We start from the raw sequence: 19,368 nt of genomic DNA, 5'->3' as shown, positions 1-19,368 counted from the left end.
CCATAAAGAATGTTTGAATACTTGGTAAATGATATTGAGGGTGATATGTATTGTTTTGCCTTCATTCACTAAGAGGACCAAGATATCAGGAAGGTGATGTCCCAACTTGCAAGTGAACAGGATTTAAGTGAGGGAGGGCTGTACAAAGTAACCAGCCTCATTTTCTCCTCTAAAGCCATTTGGGTCCAGTGGCAAGATATAGCTCAAGACAAGTGGAGATGGCTCTAGATGCTGTGGGAAACCTTGGTCTTTTTTAAGTGAAGGTCTTTCAATAGCCTCTTTTGCCTAGTCAAAAACAACACAACCAACCAAAAAAAACAAATCAGGGTAGGGAAGACCCTCAGGGTTTCTCGCCAAAACAGAAACAATTGCTATTTATATTCACTATGAGCCATCTGGGCTCAAACAATGAAATGGTGTTGATGATGATTAGATAGATAGATAGATAGATAGATAGATAGATAGATAGATAGATAGATATAGAAAGCAATAGTCTTATGCAACAACTATATACAGTTATACTGATCAACATCATCTTCTAGATATTCAGATACTCCACATAGTGATATTATCATTATTTCAGTTACACTTGCAAGTCATAAATAACTGAGTTAACTGTTGACTCATACACATACATGCACAAAAGTGATTAACCTTCCCAAAAGATTGAAGTAATATTTGGATAAGGAGGGAGCACAACCTATATTCAGGTCAATAGCTTATAAGATCCTCTTTAATGATGTAAGTAATTTTCTTTCTTTCCCTCCATTAGGTAGAAGATGGTTGGATGTGGATACCCACTGTGAAGACTTAGAATCGGAAACCTACAACTTCATTTTTTTAATACCATTTCAGGATGTAAATATGGTTTGACCTTTCCCCAGTGGGCAGTTAAACCATGGACAAGCTAAAAAACTCACTTTGGACTGTTTTTCCAAACAAAGCTTCACCTTCTTCCTTCAGTGCCCAATAAGGGATTACAATTGATAAGGGAAAGAAAGAAAATCATTGAACTGGAAAGTTATCTTACAATGAGAATTACGAGTACATCTTGCATCTGCCCAGTCCTAGTTTGTCTCTGTTTTGTGCAGAGGTGCTATGGGGCTGCTCATCACAGCTCCATTAAGGTGACCAGAAATCAAACCAAACACATAGAGGGTGAAACAGAAGTCCACCATCGCCCCAAACGTGGATGGGTGTGGAACCAATTCTTCGTTTTAGAAGAACACATGGGACCAGATCCTCAATATGTGGGAAAAGTAAGTTATGGGCAGAAAATGATTGTGAGAAGAGGAAGGGGTGGCGGACAATTTATTAGGAGATGGTTTTCCTAACACAGGATGCTACATAACTCAGAAAAAAACATTAGACACAATGGGTCATTGCCCATGGTATCACATCATGACAAAAGGTGTCTCAGAATATTTCTTGTTTTTCTTTGTTCTTCCCTATATAAATAAATAAATACCTTTTTGAACTCATAATTCAGTGATTACAGGATTAATCCCCAGATTTAACACTTTGCAAGAGAAACTTACTGTTTTTGTATAAATGATGCCTATTTACTACATTTTCCCCCTTCTTAACTTACTCATTAGACACCAATAGCCATCTAACACATCTAATAACATATGAAATTAAATTTATTTGGAGCTAGCAAATTTGAATTCATCACAAAAAGCATTGCATTCCAAAATTTTAAGTATTTTTTGTTAAATTCCTGAAGAGAATATTCTATGATTGCACTCATGTGCCCTATCCCAGTGATAGAATGGTATTTAAAATGCTGATGCATCATATATTTTAAAATAGTGAATCTGTAGGAGAAAAAAAATAGATTTCGTTTTGCCATCTCAAAAGAATGTTATTAAACAATTATGTAATTTACCTTTCTCAGAGCAGTGTTTACTTTTACTACAAAATCAGCAGAGTCCAGTTATACCAAAAAAGTGATACTTCAAATAGAACCACAGATTCTGATTTAGTGGAAGGAAAATTATAGTCAGGAGACCTGGATTTGATTACAGCCTCTAAACATTAGGGAAAAAAAATCTTTGTGATTTGGATCATATAACTTAATCTCCACTTGTGAACTGCACAGTGAAACCTGTACTAGTTCCCTCTATCCCACATCAGTTTCTAGCAAAGGTATCAATTATTTTGTAAAAGTATGAACTCTTTTTCATTGTTATTTTGGACCCTATATATTTGATATTTTAGGAATATATAATAACATCAGGAATGTGCTTTCCTCTACAAAGATGTATGTATGTGTAAGAGGGAGGATTTTGGTGGGGGAGGGCTATCTCAGTATCATTCCTATCTCTCCATTCCCTTAGACACTCAAGTTTATCCCAGAAAACAATTTCTAGGATCTGAGCTGTATCTGGCAATGTTGGAAGTTAAGGAAAATTCATTTGGGAAGCGGTATACATCTCAGGATACTGACCTGAGGGTGGCAGAGTCACCACAACACTTCTAGGCCACTGCTTAGAAAGGTGTTCTGATATGGAAAAGAGAAGGATGAAGCAGCTGGGAAGGTGTTCAGCTGACATATATATGGTCATAAACATGAAGGGTTAAAAGAAACACATCAGCTCCCCATATTAATTGATTATTCTTACTTTCATTGAATCATAGATCATAATAAAGTCATAAATTTGAAGAAATTTTTCCTAATCCTTCTTAATTCTAGTGATTTGTATTTTAATTATATATTTATCCTGTATATATCTTATTTTTACATTTATTTATTTATCTGCTTGTTTGTTTATTTATTTTACTTTCCCAATTAGACTGTGAAATCTTTGAGAAAAGAGACTGCCTTTTACCTTTCTTTGTATCATCAGCACTTAGCACAGCACCTGGCACAGAACAGGCATTTAATAAATGTTTATTGACTAATTCATGGATTAAAGATCTGGAGCTGTTGCAGTCTGAGAGGTTGAGACCCCTCAAAGACTGGAGTACAACAGGGTTGTCTGGAATGAATTCACAGACTCAAGCATTCTTTAAGTCAAGTTGGCAAAAAATTTATTGTTACACTTTTCAGCGGGCAAGGATTCTTAAGCAACTTGTGACCTTAAAGGGGTACACTTAAAGTTTGTATAGGATAAAATATAATAAAACATGTGTAAAATATGCTGACTAAGTGATTCAGGGCAGGATTAGGGAGTGCTTAAGGAGTGGTCAGTTCTTAAAGGAATATGCATGTCTTGTGTCTACTGCCCAGGCATTTCATCCAGAGTTCACTAGGAAAAGCCCAGAAACGGGACACATGGAGGTGTGGTTTTAGGCCTGCTACTTCACTAAGTTAATTAGAGTTCAGGGGTAGCTGAGAGTCATCCACTCTGCCACCAGTCAATGTCTTGTTTGACAAGATAGATGTGGAGAGTATACATATGTCTTAGGTCTAGAATACAGATAATCAGGAGTGCAGGATGTAGATAATGAGGTAGGTGGTAGTATAGATAGTCTAGTGAGTAAGAATATCCTTATGACACAGTGAAAAGCCAGTTCAAATTAATAATTCCATTAGGTGCTGTTTGTAACTGCACCAGGGAAAGAGATAAGGTCTTGCTGGGGCCCAATCATGAGTAATTGCTAGGCACAGTGTCCTTGGGCTGGGGAGAAACTTCCAGAGACAATGTTTCTGAGACTAGGGAGAACCTGGGGTCCACGTAAAGCACAAGCACCCGAACACAAACACCCAAGTACCCCACCAGGGCCAGCTATTACAATGCTCTTATTTTACATATGAAGAAACTGAGGACCAGAGAGCCTAAATTATTTCCCCAAGGTCCTTGCTCTTGGCAGGGCTAGAATTTAAAGCAAGGAAAGTGTTCTGACTCAAAAGCAAGCTTTCTGAGCTTACCCATGTCATAGTAGGAAAAGAAATCAAGTGCCCCGATCTGGATTTCAGCACCCTGGAATAGTGCTGATATGGTCTTGCCCTCATTACCATTCTGACTAGGATTTCAGTGCAGCTGTATTATTATTATTGCCTAATGAGTGGAAATAAAAACTGAAATTAGAACTCAGACAATCATAGAATCTTAGAATTGTAAGGAGCCTCTGAAATCACAATGCTTGATCTGTATTTAAATAACAAGGCTAATGTTTATACAGGGCTTTAAAGTTTCCAAAGGGCTTAGCAAATATTATCTCATTTGGTCTCCACAATAAGCCCAGGAAGTAATGCTATTATTATCCCTGTTTCAGAATTGGGGAAACTGAAGCAGATGGAGGTTGAATGATTTGCCCATGGTCACATGGCTAGCAAGTGTTTGAGGCTAGATTTCAACTCAGGTCTTCCCTGGCTCCTTGTGCAGCATTCTATCCATAATAGCACTTATCTACACTATGTCTTCAACAGCTTCAAAGAGTGACCATCTCCTCTTTTTGAAAATATGTGGTAATAGGGAAGTCACTAACAAAGCAATACAAAGTAGTCTCAGTTCTACTTATTGAAAAGTATTCTTATGTCATGTCCAAATCTCTCTGAAACTTCAATCCATTGATACTAATTCTGCCTACTGGGACCAAGCATTACAAGTCTGATCCTTTCCTTCCATTGCATTCCTTGAATTATTTGAAGATGGCTTTTGTGTCACCCTTTTAGGTCTTTTTCTTTCTAAGGTCAGCTTCCCCAGTTCTTTCAGCTAGGCTTCAAGTAGCAACATTTTGAATTCCTTCTCCATCTTCTTCACTTTCCTCTAGATTTACTACAGACTGGCAGTGTCTTTCCTTAAGTGTGTTATCTATAACTGAAGATAATACTCTAGATGTGGTCTGACCAAGGCAGAATTCAGGCAAACTGTTGTGTCACTTACCCTCTATACTATTCAATTCAACCTAATATTATACACTTTTTTTTAAAGGTTGTGATTCAAACATGCAGACAACTAAACTCTCATTTAGGCCTTGTTTGTTCTTTTGTTTGTTTTTATCATATGAACTGCTCTGCTATTTGTTTTCTATATGTTGAGCTACTGAGATTTTTGAAAATAGGTCTATGATTTTGCATTGTTCTTTATTCAATTTAATTTTTGTTTTATGAGTTATTTTCATCCAAGAAGTGAATTAAAGAAATTGCATTGCATTTGATTGAGCTGACCTGTCAAGCTTCTCCTTGGATATTCACTCTGTCACCTAGCCTATTAGTTGTCTTTCCTTCTCAGTTTTCTATCCACCCCCACCACAGTTTGGTAAGTATGTCATCTATACCATATGGTATAGTTGGAAAGTCACTAATTTTTAGTTAAAAGATAAAGGCTTGAAGCAAGACCCTGGTACTATCTATATAATCACTGGGTCCCATTTTCCTCATCCATAAAAATCCTACCTCTAAATCCTATGATGATCCAAGAAAATAATGAATAGGTAAAAGACAGATCCTTGGTTATTCTATTAGAATAAACTTCTTCCATCCTGATATCAAATCATTAAAAAGAATAAGGCTAATGATGAATCAAATTCTTTTCTCTTTTTCATGGGTTTTCTACTTAGGAACCAAGGTAGAGACCTACCTAAATCTAAAGTCCTTATCTTAAATCTAAATCTAAAACTCTGAAGTCTTATCAAAGGGACTTATCAATCACAGGTGAATAAGTGAACCAGAATAGAAACACTATGATTCCTCTCAGTCCTGACTTAGGTAAACCCCTTAGCCAATATTCAAAAAGGCATGGGGGAATAGGCCAAGATTAAATTGTATGTTCTTTTCATAGATATTAGATTTCAAACAAGATGGAACTTTAGAGACTATCTAGGCCAGAATTCCCATTTTACAGATAAGAAAATTGAGGAAGAGAGAGGTAAAGTGAATTATTTAAGGTTACACAGATGGTAAGTGGCAATAGCCAGGATTTTAATTTAAGTAATACTTGGGGTTTTCCCCACTGTGATCACCTTATTTCTCACACTCAAATAATTTGCACACGGTATAATTATGTTCATTGTTACTGTTTTATATCAAGGTAAAGTGTATGCAGTAAAAAGACAGGAAAATGAAAAAGAAAATCTGATTTTCCTTCTCCAGTTTTCCTTTGTGTTTCCATAGGTGTTTAAAATTCTTGAAAATATTTAATCTTCAAGAAAGTATATCTCTTTCCCCTTCAAAGTATACCATGAAAGTAATGGAAACTAAAGAATAATAGCTCAAAATATTTTTTATAGTTACTAAAAAAAATGTCAAGTGGAGTGTAGCAGATTATTAAATACAATGGCAAATCCATTATTGAAGAACTCCTTCATTTGAAATATATTATTTTAAGTTACTAACTCCAATATCCTTGAGAAATTGGTCATCCCTTTATAAACCCTTACTTAGATATATATACTCTATGACTACATTTGCCTGGACTATTGGTGAAGGCCTTAAGCTTTGATTTTCTAAGTAGTGGCAATTTCTCTTGTTCTGCCTTTGATATTTTTCTTGGCCTTTCACTAGGTAGCAGCTGGCTTTATGACAAGAGTTTGTTTTGTTGACATTGGTCAATCTGTTTTATTCACTACAAAGATGAGTACGCACCCCTGCAGCTAGGATGTTCAGTCCATTTTATAAATGGAAAGATAAATAAAATGATGAATGGCCAATAGATGGTTTTGTTTTTCTTTTTTTTCCCCCCAAAACTTGGCAGCCAAATCAGGTCAAATATGCAGTCTAGCACACAGGGATATCATGGATTTGTGGCATTGCTGAAGGGCTTTGCAAATAATTGAGGGATTAGAGCAAAGAAAATAACAAGAGCACATTTGCCAGATTACTTCTCAGCAAAGATTTCCTTTGTTTTCGAAGGATATATCCATATTTAAAACTCAATAAGCAAGTAACATTTTTACCTTAAAGAAAATCCTAGCTAATTGTGCATTATATAATTTAAAATTTAAATTATATACAACAGATTAGCATGAAAGCTAATGCAGCATAGCTAATACATTATTACTAATAATTTTGCCAAAAATATGTTGAAGTGCTATAAGCATTCTTTTGTAATTTTCATTTTGAGAAGTCACTTGGCATCCTTGCACAAATGCAGCATATTCCTGCCACTGGGCCCTTTACTCAACATTGCTATCTCCTTAGAATTTGTCTCTTCTTCTCCCTCCCAAAAGGCTGACTTTAAAATTCTACTCATTCTTTAAAATTAAAGGCCACCACCTTCAAGAAAGGTTCTACCCTGATATGTCCATTTGAAAATGTCCCTTTCTCCTAATGATCTTGCTTCTCATTATACTTATTTTATAATCCTTTCATACCCTGTTCTCTGCTGATTTAGGGAAGCTTTTTTGGTCAGCTGATTTATACTTCCATTTATCCAATGGTGTTTGATTTGTGGATAGTGAAATTCTTCCTAAACATCTCATTATTTACATAAAGATTGATTTAAGAATTAAGATGAGAAAATTAACAAGGTAAAAATGTATTTAATATATATGTACATGTGTATATGTATAATATGATATACACAGAAATTCTCAATTTTCAAATGGATCTATTCCTCACCAATTTGAATATTCTCTTCAGTGGTATAGATCACAACCTATCCATGCCTTCCTGATGTCAATGACTTCCTTCCTAGTTCACCATTCAACACACTTGAGGCCTTCCTTGATTTCTCTTAACATTATAATAGAGCAGCCTGTTTTCTCATCTATTGTCCCTTGTCCCACGATAAGCCTACATGTCATTTACCCAATTCTTGAGATATCCTCCCCATTAGTTACGTTTCTCTTTCTCATACCCACTCTGCACCTTCCCATTGCTCTCTATGTGATATTCCTTTTTTTTTTCAAAATTCTTCATCAACTGTTATATATTTTGCTGACACATAACACCAGTAGAACGTGGGGCCTTAAGATAAGGGCATTTCATTTTACAAGAAGATTGAAGGGGAGGGGGGTGTCATTAAAGGAGTTTTTCTATTTCCTGAAGATAATCGCGCTAATTTCTTCTGCTTGTGTAACTGTGGGTCCAGCTCAGTGTCCACCTGTACTGTCTGCAGCATATCTATGCATCGATAGATAACTTCTACAATTTGTGCATCCAAGTATATGTTCTAATCTAATGATAAGTACACGTCGTCCACTTGGTGTTTCCTATCTGAATTTTAGTTCATGCTTAATCTCTACTCTGGTGGAGTTAAGAGAAATTTCTAGGATTCATGATTTGACAAAAAAAAATCAGGTAGAAAAATGCTGCATATTCATTCTCAGTTTAATAGAGCTTCTGAATTTTCCTGTTACTATTGAGGGAACCTCCTCCCCAGCATCCAAGTTCACAACCTCAAGATCATCCTGAAAGAGAAATATGAAATGGCATGCTCCAGGTGGGTCAAATTACCACTACCGGCTCTATCACTATCTTCCTTCAAACTCGAGTAGAAAAATACTGTTTGTTATACAAGATATATATATATATATATATGTATATATATATATATACCTGTGAGGGAGAGGGAGGATACTAGGGATAATTGTGATGATGTAAAAAAACAAAAGACATCAATAAAAACATTTTTTTTGTAAAAACCAAAACCAAAACCCTTCAATGGAGAGTCCAGGACCCAGAGTCCGGCAAAATATAGCACTGTATTGAATATTTTTGCATTTTACATATCCCCAGCTCTTAGCACATTTACTGGCATACAGTAAGAGCTTAATTAATGGTTGTTGACTGAGTCCAAGAGTTACAAGAATTACAGTCCCCTTCCTGACCCCAGACCACTGATTCTGCATCCAACCTGGACTCCACCACTGAAGAAAGTAAACTTTGTGGAGAATTGCCACCATCGCCAACACTAACCACTAATTCAGAACTTCTTAATTTTTTTCTACTCACAACCCCTTTTTGCCTGAGAAATTTTTATGCCACCCCAGGTATATAGATATATAAAACAGGTATACAAATCAAACATTTACTGATAATAAATCATAAATAAATTTATTCTAAAATAATTCTTTGGTATACATTTTACCTTTTATTAAAGATGAAAGCAAATTTGCATACTTATGAGATGGATGTGCTTGTTTATTTTTATATAAAGAATTAAATCTTGGTGGAATATTTGATGCTGTAGGACATAAAGTATCTTCAAAGTTTTTTCTGAGTTGGTCAATATTTTGATTTTATAACATCATTTTGCAAAAATACATAGTACAAAATAGCAGAAGTATGTTTAGGGACATTTCAGAAACTGTTGGAAATTCTGTCCTAATCCTAAGCCAAAATTCATTTAACGATTTTGTATTTACAGTAAAAACACTGCGATTCATAACACACAATAGTCTTGAATCTGAGATGAGGTGTTTCTGGCAGCATTCTTTGGTGTTGCATGGTGTGACCACATGCACAGTGCAAAGTACACACGTTGTGTGTTCAGAACCAAGGCTGCAGTGAAGTTAAGCGGTGCAACACTGGGCAGGTGCAGCCAGAAACACCTCAGATTCTTTACACATTTTGTTTTGAATTAATTTTTTGGTCACTGAGTGTTCAGAAACCTTTTACTTTTGCCAAATTTTTTTGAAACCCCTACATTCACTTTCACGATCCTATGTGGTGTCATGACCCACAGTTTAAGAAGCACTAAGCTAATTGACTGTCACTGCAGACAGTTGATTAGCTCAGCACTTCTTTTCCTGCCACTGACAGGCAGGTAAACTGAAAAGCCCCTGGAAAAGCAATGCCTTCCAGACCACCAACCCTGTTTCCTGTTACTACTCAAGCCCCTGTACTGTCTAAACGGACTAGGCCACTCTTGTAGAGCTGTGACCTGTCTAGTATTTCTACAGGTGATGCTGCCCCTATTTCCTCAGCTGTGCCTGCCAAAGACCCAGAAATGAAAATCTTTGTCCTGAAAATTCTTGCCACTGCCAAATGGTACAGCATCAAAAATAATTTTTATTTTATCAATGATACTGGTAATATCATTATGATATCAAATGATATTAGAGAAGATGCATTACCACAGTGCCTTTTCACCTTCCTTAGGGCTGAAATCGCCTATGTCAGTTATAGTCCCCTATTTTATTGTTAGCTGCTTGATAGCAGGGACTGCCTTGCTGTTGTTGTTGTTATTGTTTGGTTGCTTGTTTCCCCAGCGCTTAGCAATAGCGCTTTGCACATAGTAAGCACTTAGCCATCTGTTCATTTAATAAATTCAATAAATAAACATTTATTTAGCACCTATTATGTGCTGGGCTCTGTGTTAAATGCTAGAGATACAAATAAACTAGCAAAAGGAAGCAGGGGGTGAAGGAAGTCTAAAAGCAGTCTAAAAGTATTCATTCATTCATTCATTCATTCATTCATTCATTCACTCTCCTCATTGCACTGATCCATGTAGCCAAACCTTATCATTTCTAAATTGACATTTCTCATATATGTCACCTTATCTCTTCACTCACACATCCACCATACTAATTTAGATACTCATGTCTTTAGCTTTAATTTGTCTCACAGCTCAAATCTTTCTGCTCTCTAATCCATCCTTCACACAACTGCCAAAATGATTTTTCTAAAGGGCAGTTCTGACTATGTCCAACATTACTCAATAAACCTTTTTGGCTCCCTATTACCTTTTGAATCAAATATGAATTATTTTTTTCTCACATTTAAAGCGCTTTAAAACTTGCTTCCTTCCTGTCTTTCCAGTCTTCTTACATATTACTTCCCTCCTCATGCTTTACTTTCCAGTCATACTGGCCTACTCCATGTTCCTTATATACTATGCTCCATCTTATGTCCCCATACTTTTGTACTAGCTGTCCCAGGTGCCTGCAATGCTTTCTCTGCTCACTCCTTCAAGAATACTAGGCCTCTTCTCATATCCTCTACTTGTTATTGCCTTCTCTCTTAAGGTTATCTTCCATTTACTGTGAATGTATTTTATATTGCATGTACATAGAGTATATGTTTATGTACATCTATCTCCCATTCAAATATAAACTCCTTGGGGGCATTAACTGTTTTTTGTTTTTTTCTTTGTGTCTCTAATGTTTATCACAATACCTGCCACACAGTAAGTATTTAATAAATATATACTGATTGATTAATATACGTGTGCTATCTCCCAAGAATATGAGTAAAGCATGATGTATTTTCCAAGATTTTAAACTACTCTCTTTGCTTCATAATTTCTTTTACATTTATATAGTGTTTTATCATTTACAAAGCACTTTCCCATCTATTATGTCCTTCGTAGAAAGGCAGGTAGATACAGCGTGCAGTGATAGATCTGGAATTGAGAAACCTATGTTTGAATACTGCTTCTGACAGTGAGACCATGGGCAAGTCATTTATGATCTCTGACCATCAGTTCCCTCATCTGTAAAATAGGGATTTGCAGAGGAGACATGAGGATCAAATGAGATCATGTATGAAAAGTTCTTTGCCAATTTTAAATCAGCTACTAGTAGTCATAGAAGAAGATACAAATACAGATGAGTATAATACAAAATATGACATGTAAATTCATTAGAAAGATGCAGTCAGGACTGTACTGCTGCCAAGTCATATAGGTTTGATTGTTAACTTTTCTATGTGAGTATTTATGCCTTGGAAATTGACAAATGTTATGAATTAGTACTTAAGACTTAACTTAGTGTTTTGTTGATTATTTAGACTCGAGAAAATTATGGAGAAAATGTTAATAATGGAGATTAAATTGAAAAATACATACACATGTGTTGTACATATATATGTATGCATATGCACATATATGTATATATACAGGTATATCTGGAATATACACTCACATATTTAGAATACATACACATGTATACATGCAATACATATACACATATATATATACATATAAAATATACATACACACATACTCATGCATACATATACAAATTATATATACATATATACTCATGTATGCATATATACATATAATACACATATATAGATATAGATAGCTCAATCTTTATATCTACAGCCAATAATTTAACATTAACCAGCATACCCCTTGGTATAGCACAGAGGTCTGTGTGAGATCTAAAGGAGATAATTATTCTCTTAGGAAAGGGAAGGAGAGAGACAAAGCTTTGGAAATACTATCCTATTTGACCTCACAAGAACGAGCCTAAGAAATAGGTGCTATTCTGATCCTGATTCTTCATTTTAAGGAAACAGAGAAAGACAGATTTTAGGTGACTTGCCCAGGATCACGTAGTAAGTAAGTCCCTGAGGCCAGATTTAAACTTCTATCATCCTGATTCGAACCAGGCACTCTAAGGAAAGATACCATGGAAGAATTGTACAGATGAGAACAGGAATGAAAGAAGGTGTTTTGGGAGTAGGGAACAGAAAACAATAACAACAACAACAATAACAAAACACTACACTCAGATGCACATCCATACTTGGGGAGAAAAAAATTTTGCATAATTTAACTGAATTTTAGAATATGTAAAAAAGAAAGTGAGAAGTGTAGAATAGTAGGGCAGTACAAAGCATGGTTGACTTTGAATGCCAAGGAAAAGAAGGAGGTTGTACCTTACTTGGGAGGAAATAGGGAGCCACTGAAAATTTTAGAGACAGAGTATGGCATGAGCAGATCTATGTACAAAACATTTAGGGTGTTACAAACCTATTGAAGTGTGACTTGTGATGACTAGAAGAACCAAACTATAGCTCTATTACAACTACATACTACAAACTACAGCTCCATTACAAATAATTGTCAGAAGTTTAGTGCTTGAGAAACTTGTTTTAATTATTTTAAGTCAGAGAAAGTCAATAAAACTGGTTTCTACTGTGGTGTAGATTTATTTTTCATTCATAAGATCTTAGGATTTAGAGTTTTAGGATTTAGAGTTAGAAGGGGCCTTTAAAGACTGTCTTTTCCAACCGTTTTTTTTTTAACAAAAGAGTTAAAGTCAGGATGAATAGTACTAATGATTTTGAATGGTCCTGAGTGGTTCTCTGAATTTGCCTTTCTTCTTTGCCAATTGGTAGGTTTTGAAAATATGATCCTTTAAACTTATAATAATATCCTTGGTTCTTTCTATACAACTAATGAAAATTAAAAGAATTACTTTCTAAGAAGCTTTAAAAAGCAAAACTGTGAAGATCTAATGGGTAGCTTTAAGACAGAACGCATGATTCTGACAGAATTTATTTAAAAGATTTCTTTTATTTTTAAGTTTAAGAAAAGATATTGGCGTATAAATGTAACCGCTTTGGACATTATTTAAATTGAATCCCTGAGTTCTATTCTACTTATCTGTACAACAAGTGTGAGAAAATGCATTTGTAACTGCAGCAATGAATCCTGGTCATTTCAGAGCTGTATAAAGAGATTTGCTAAGCACTTTAAATCCATTATCTCATTTGACCTTAACAACCTTAGGGAGAAGCTATTACAGGTGTTATTACCTCCATTTTATAGAAGAAGAAACTAAGCCAGAGGCATCAAGTGACCTACTCCTCCCCTCCCAAAGCATTCTCACAAAATTAGTTTATGTCAGATGCAGAATGAGAACCAAATATCTCCCCTGACTACAAGGGCAATGTTTTTTCTCCTATGCTCTTGCCTCCTTTCCCTTCTTTCTTTCTCTCTAACGTGTCATATTACTTATAAAGCACTATAAACTGATCAATTTAACTTATAAAAAAATTATGCTCAATTTTGAGAAAATAAATTAATGCCTCCAGTTGAATTTGGATTTCATATTGTATATTCTGGACTTCTCAGTATACAATCTATTTAAATTTACTGAAAAAATATGTGGCTGATGCTCAGGCTATGCTTTGAAAGTGTTTTGATGTTGTGATTTTATGTTAAGAATATTTAAATATGTATAATTGGATACAATTAGAATAAAGAGATACATTTAAAATAATGAGCTATTAAAAGCAAAGCACCTGGAAATATGTTTTACATGCATTTCGAGTGATATTTACTTGTGATTACATAGATGTTGCTTTCTACAAAAAAAAACCCCACAAAAACTGCTGTAAGAGAGCCACATCTTTTATCCTGGCTTATTTGACTGTCTCTCCTCTATTTTGTTTAGTAGGTGAGAATGAGTCAATGTGTTGCATGAGTTCAAAGTGAGGTTCAGATGGTCATTTATGTCTGAATCTCACTAAAAAATAGTTTGAGCATTAGTCTCATAGATCAGAGTTTTGACAATTTGGTTTTAGTTTGCTTTTTGGTTTTGATTTCTAATAGTAGGTATGATCTAGGAAGGATCTTTGCATTGCGCTCCCTTCTATTTCCCATGGCACTCAGTGTGGCGTTCTCTGTTTTTGTGTTCTCTGACTCAGTGATTGTCCACCGGGAAAGATTTGAGAATGATGGAAAGCTTAATTATAAATTGGAAATTTGGTGTTACTTATGCATCCATGCCATTTTGTTCCATTTTTCACAGCAATATGAGCTTTGATTGTAACTTTTAGACTGTCTAAGTATAGGAAAAGTTAAAGGGGAGGAGGAAGAATACTGATTCATTTTAATTGAATTGTTAATTTTAAAGAAAAATATGTCATTTGATCAATTCTGTGAGTTCATTTTTTTTCACAATAACTGATTGATTTTAGGCATTTGATTTTAACTTGTTTGTATTGCTACTTTTTTTTTGGAGGAGCGAGTGTATCTGTGAGTTTAATTTTAACCTAAAATCCTAGCGTTAGAGGTAGAAGAGAACTTGGAGATTATCTGCTTCAATTTTATAAATGAGGAAATTGAGGCTCAGGTAAGGGAAATAAGTTATCTAAGATTAGAAACTTAGTTTATGACAGAACTGGGTCTAAAACCAAAGTCTTCTAACTCCTAGTTTAGTGAACTTTTCATTAAATATTATCTATAAAATATTTTATTCTCAACCTCTGATTTACTTCTGTTTTTCTCAGTGTTTCCTAATTATTTTAGATTCAGATCAGCATAGAATACTTTGAGACCAATTTTCATGTGAAGGATGATATTTTCAAACCAAATAAATATGATCTGCAATTTAAAGAGGGTATTCAGTCATGGAAAAAAGAAGGGGAAGGGTCATACTTTGCAGAAAAATTATGGCAGTTCTTGTATCATCATAAAATGCTGAACTGAAAATTAAATGCATAGCTAAAAAAGGTCCTGGCTGTCATCTTATATTTTTGAGATGAAAATTCTTTGAAATTTCTATCTTAGTCTCTTTGAGAAATGAAGGCTGTGTATATCACACTTGACACCTGAGTTTGTGAAAGTAAGAATGTGATGACAGGATGCCATGTACCATTAAAACTGACATGCAGCCATGTTGATTTAGCAATTTCTAAATAATAATCAAGGAACTTATTATTTCCTAGGAAAGTCTTAAACTCTCATCTTCCCTTTAAATTCAAGCAATAAATATTCTTGTTCATAGAATAAAGGAAAAGTCTGTTTTCCATTATCCTACACTACCAATCAATTCTTTGTGTATTTAAAAGACATTAAGTTGATTTTATTTCTTTTAGCCGTGCTTTCAAAGTACATATTAGTTAGGGTCAGGTGGAATTATGGTAATCTCTACTGGCCTTAAAAGAAACTAGTAAATTTACCAAGTGTTGCTATAAGTTAATATTGACTGACCATTTCCCACTACTCCATTCTTCATAGCTCAAATCTACCTGTACTTCTTAAGGACTTTTGCAGCTTTGCTCATGCTGCATTTACATTATTCTCCCAGCCATAAAGTTTTACAATTCTTAACATTTCAATGTACTTTTGAGTTCTGTCTCATGTTTTCAAAAGTTCATTGCATTTTCATTAGGAAATCAAATTCCTCACATGACGTATTAAACAATGGCAGTCTAACTCATACAATTAGCTAAAACAAAATTGTCTCTACTTGGATTAGAGATAGATGCTGTTTAATTCAAGGGAAATTTCTCAACATCACAGAGCACTTTATAAAGTAAGTAATTTTCAGGGAGGCTAGGTGGCACAGTGCATAGAGCTCCAGTCTTGGAGTGAGGAGGACCTGAGTTTAAATCTGGCCTCAGACACTTGACACTTAACTATCTGTATGACCCTGGGTAAGTCACGTAACCCAAAAAGCAAGAATAAATAAACAAACAAACAAACAAACAAATAAATAAGTGAATAAGTAAATAAAATAAGTGATTTTGAAAAAAGGTCAAAAAGGTATAACAAAGAAATAGAAATTGTGCTTCTTTTGCCTTTTAGAACATTAATTTAAAAATATCAATTCATAAATATTTTATTTTCTGACATTGATTTTTTTTAGAATCATAATTACTGTCTTCCTCAATTTGTATTTCTTGGTTACCCATGGAGTAAAGAGAACAAGCTTATATAGAGCCTTACAGATGACCCTTGACCATGAAGAATAACACAGAAAGGACACATACATATGTTGCATGTACTCAGTTTTGAAAGAAAGCTTCCAGATACAGGGGAATCAGCCATTGTTCTAAATCACCTAAGCCATGATTTTTGTCAGTATTTTCCTGGTGGGATGCAGGTGATAATAGCAACTAAAAAAAAAAACCCAAATCAATTGCCATATATTTTCTAAATTATGTCTTATTTGAGACCTGTTTATGTCAGTATTCCCAGAGGAAGTATATCATATATCATATATTGTCTGACTTTGAAACTTTCCTCCATTTGACATTCCAAAAGCTACTTGTGATAAGGTGGTAAACTTGTGACCTCTAGTGTCCTAAGACATGTAAAAATCTGCCTAACTCACAGCTATCTGGTGACCCTCAACAACCTAGACTCCTTACACACTCTTTTCCAGTCTTCTTACAATTTATTATTCCCCCTACATACCCCACAATCCAATGACACTGGCCTCCTTGTTCTTTCTCAATTTACTCCATCTTTAAACTCCAGACACTTTTACTGGCTGTCTCTCATGAATGGAATATTTTCTCTCCTTATCTCTATCTCCCGGTTTTCTTGGCTTTCTTCAAGTCCCAGCTAAGACCCCACCGTTTATTAGAAGTCTTTCTCAATCCCTCTTAATTCTAGTCTCTTCCCTCTGTTAATTATTTCCTTTTTATCCTGTATGGAGTTTATTTGTATGTTGGTGCATGTTGTCTTCCCCATAAGGGTGGGAGCTTCTTGAGGTCAGGCACTGCCTTTGCCTTTCTTTGAATCTTCAATACTTAGCACAGTGACTGGCATATAGTAAGTGACTGACCAATTGTTTCCTACTTGACAATTTAGATACATATTAAAAATTATGAGGATCCCAGGAGAAAAGGCTCATTCTTCATTGCAAATTATAATGGAAAATTATAATGGAAAATAAATGAGTTGGATAATCTTTAACGTGTTATTATTACATCCAAAGCTAAAATCTGTGCTTCAAAACCAAACTTTTCTTTTAATGATTAGTATGTCTCTGAGAATATATCTGAATCTTTTTAGTGACAATATATCTGAGATGTATTTGAGCTATGTTATGATGATGTATTATTGAACTTCTGAATACCAAAAATCAGTGGACAGGTAGGAGCAATTAAAGAGAGAAGATCAATTAATTATATGATATTGGTCATGTTATTTAACTCTCTGGGCCTCTGTTTACTCATGCATAAAATAAGTGTACATACCAGTTGATAGCTAATGTTCTTTTTAATTCCAAATATCTCTAATCCTCAATTTTAAGACTATGAGTCAAAAATCAGATAAAAAATCCAAATTTTAACAAAAACAAAGTAAAACTAGGAAAATATTTTTTTTCTAAAAGTCTGCTGTTTAGTGACTAATTCTTTGCTTATTTTTGAAGTATACTTGTCCTAAGTAAATGAACACTCCTAAAAGAAAACTTAGCTTATTCTGGGAAACTTGGTTGTGCTCTTTTTATTGATTTTCATCCACTATAAAAAACTATCCAATTGGACTGCACCTAACATATGGAATAGGACATTAAATTTGAAACTGTAGCCTAGAGTGCATTAAGATATTTTCAAATGTAACTTATATTTGTTCTAAATAGGAAAAATGTAGATATTTATTGGGACATTCTTACATACCTCACCTAATGAAACATTATTTCAATCTCCTTTTCTCCTTTTCTGAATGTCCCTTTTTCTATGACTCACCTATTGTATTCCCTAGAAATTCAAACAATAAAATATAAAATTCCTTTGTATTTTGAACAAACTATTAACTTTTGTTTTTGTTTCAAGTTGAAATTCATTTTTAAAAAATGCCTAATTTCTTGTTTAGGAAAGTTCCTGTGTTAGATTTATTCAACGAATTAAAGGAAAAGAAAGGCTGATCTAAAATTTCAGGCAAGAGAAAAACCTGGAAATACTTGTATGGTCTGATGCTGAGTGAAATGAGCAGAACCAAAAGAACTTTGTACACAATAACAGCCACGTTGTGCGATGACTAATGTTAATAAACTTAACCCTTCTCAGCAATACAAGGATCTAAGACATCCCCAGAGGCCTCGAGGTGGAAAATGCTATACACATCCAAAGAAAGAACTATGGAAGTTGAATTGCTATCAATTTCTTTTCTCTTCTGTTGAGTTTTGGTTCCTCTTTCTAATGGTTCCTCCTGTTGGTTTTAATTTTTACTTACAACTTCACTAATGTGAAAATATGTTTAATAGGAATGTAAATGTATAGCCTACATGAGATTGTGTGCTGTCTTGGGGAAGGGGGTGGGGAGAAAATTTTTAAACTCAAAAGCATATGGAAGTGATTTTTGATAAATCAAAATAAATTAATAAAATTTAAAAACATAACATAAAATTTCAGGTAAGAACCAGATGTTACAGATTCTTCTAAATGTATATCTGGACACAGGTGGCAAGGTTCCTTTCAAGTTGTTCAATTCCATATAATGAATGGAGACAAAACAATCATAATCATTCAGAATTTGTTTTATATTGGGTTTTCAGTGCCTAGGCAAATGCCTGGGAGAAAGTAGATGCTTATCAAATCAAATTGTACTGAATAACTATAATCTCTTCTAGGGGTACCCAACCCTTCCCTCTTGTCAGGCCCAGGAGGCAGGTAGCATCAGCATAATTATCCTCATTTAACAGAAGGAAAAAACCAAAAACAAACAAACAAAAAAACAATAACAAAAAAAGAAAGAAAGAAAGGACAGAAAGACCTGAGGCTTAGAAAAGGAAAATCACTTGTCTAATGAGATGAAACACTGAACCAAACAAAAATATTGAGTCTAGATTTTGACTTTGTTAAAGAAAAAATATTAATTCTCTACTTTAGGTTTTAGGCACCAGTGTTTTATAAATATTTTTGATTAACTTACACTATTCTAAATCTAAGCATTTCTAGCTTAGAAATAGAAATGTCCAAACTAACAGTTTCGCCTCCCTCTATCAGAACAGGAAGAATCTCTCTGCCTAAGATAATTTGAGGTAATATTCATAGTAATT

General features: G+C 34.5%; 1 protein-coding gene across 1 annotated transcript in view; it reads left to right on the top strand.

Annotated features, from left to right (window-relative positions):
* Positions 1–778: 778 nt before the first annotated feature.
* The window catches only part of CDH18 (cadherin 18), a 414,410-nt gene continuing 395,820 nt past the window's right edge, over positions 779–19,368 (top strand). The window contains exon 1 of the mRNA XM_078153324.1: positions 779–1,259. Coding sequence (XP_078009450.1) covers positions 1,032–1,259 — 228 coding nt within the window. The 5' untranslated portion in view covers positions 779–1,031. The remainder of the gene's footprint in view (positions 1,260–19,368) is intronic.

The sequence above is a fragment of the Phascolarctos cinereus genome, unplaced genomic scaffold (genome assembly GCF_003287225.1).
Source record: "Phascolarctos cinereus isolate Bilbo 61053 unplaced genomic scaffold, phaCin_HiC Scaffold_4;HRSCAF=312, whole genome shotgun sequence".
NCBI lineage: Eukaryota > Metazoa > Chordata > Mammalia > Diprotodontia > Phascolarctidae > Phascolarctos > Phascolarctos cinereus.
Note: the sequence above shows the minus strand (reverse complement) of the source record. Positions and strands in the feature narration are given on the sequence as shown.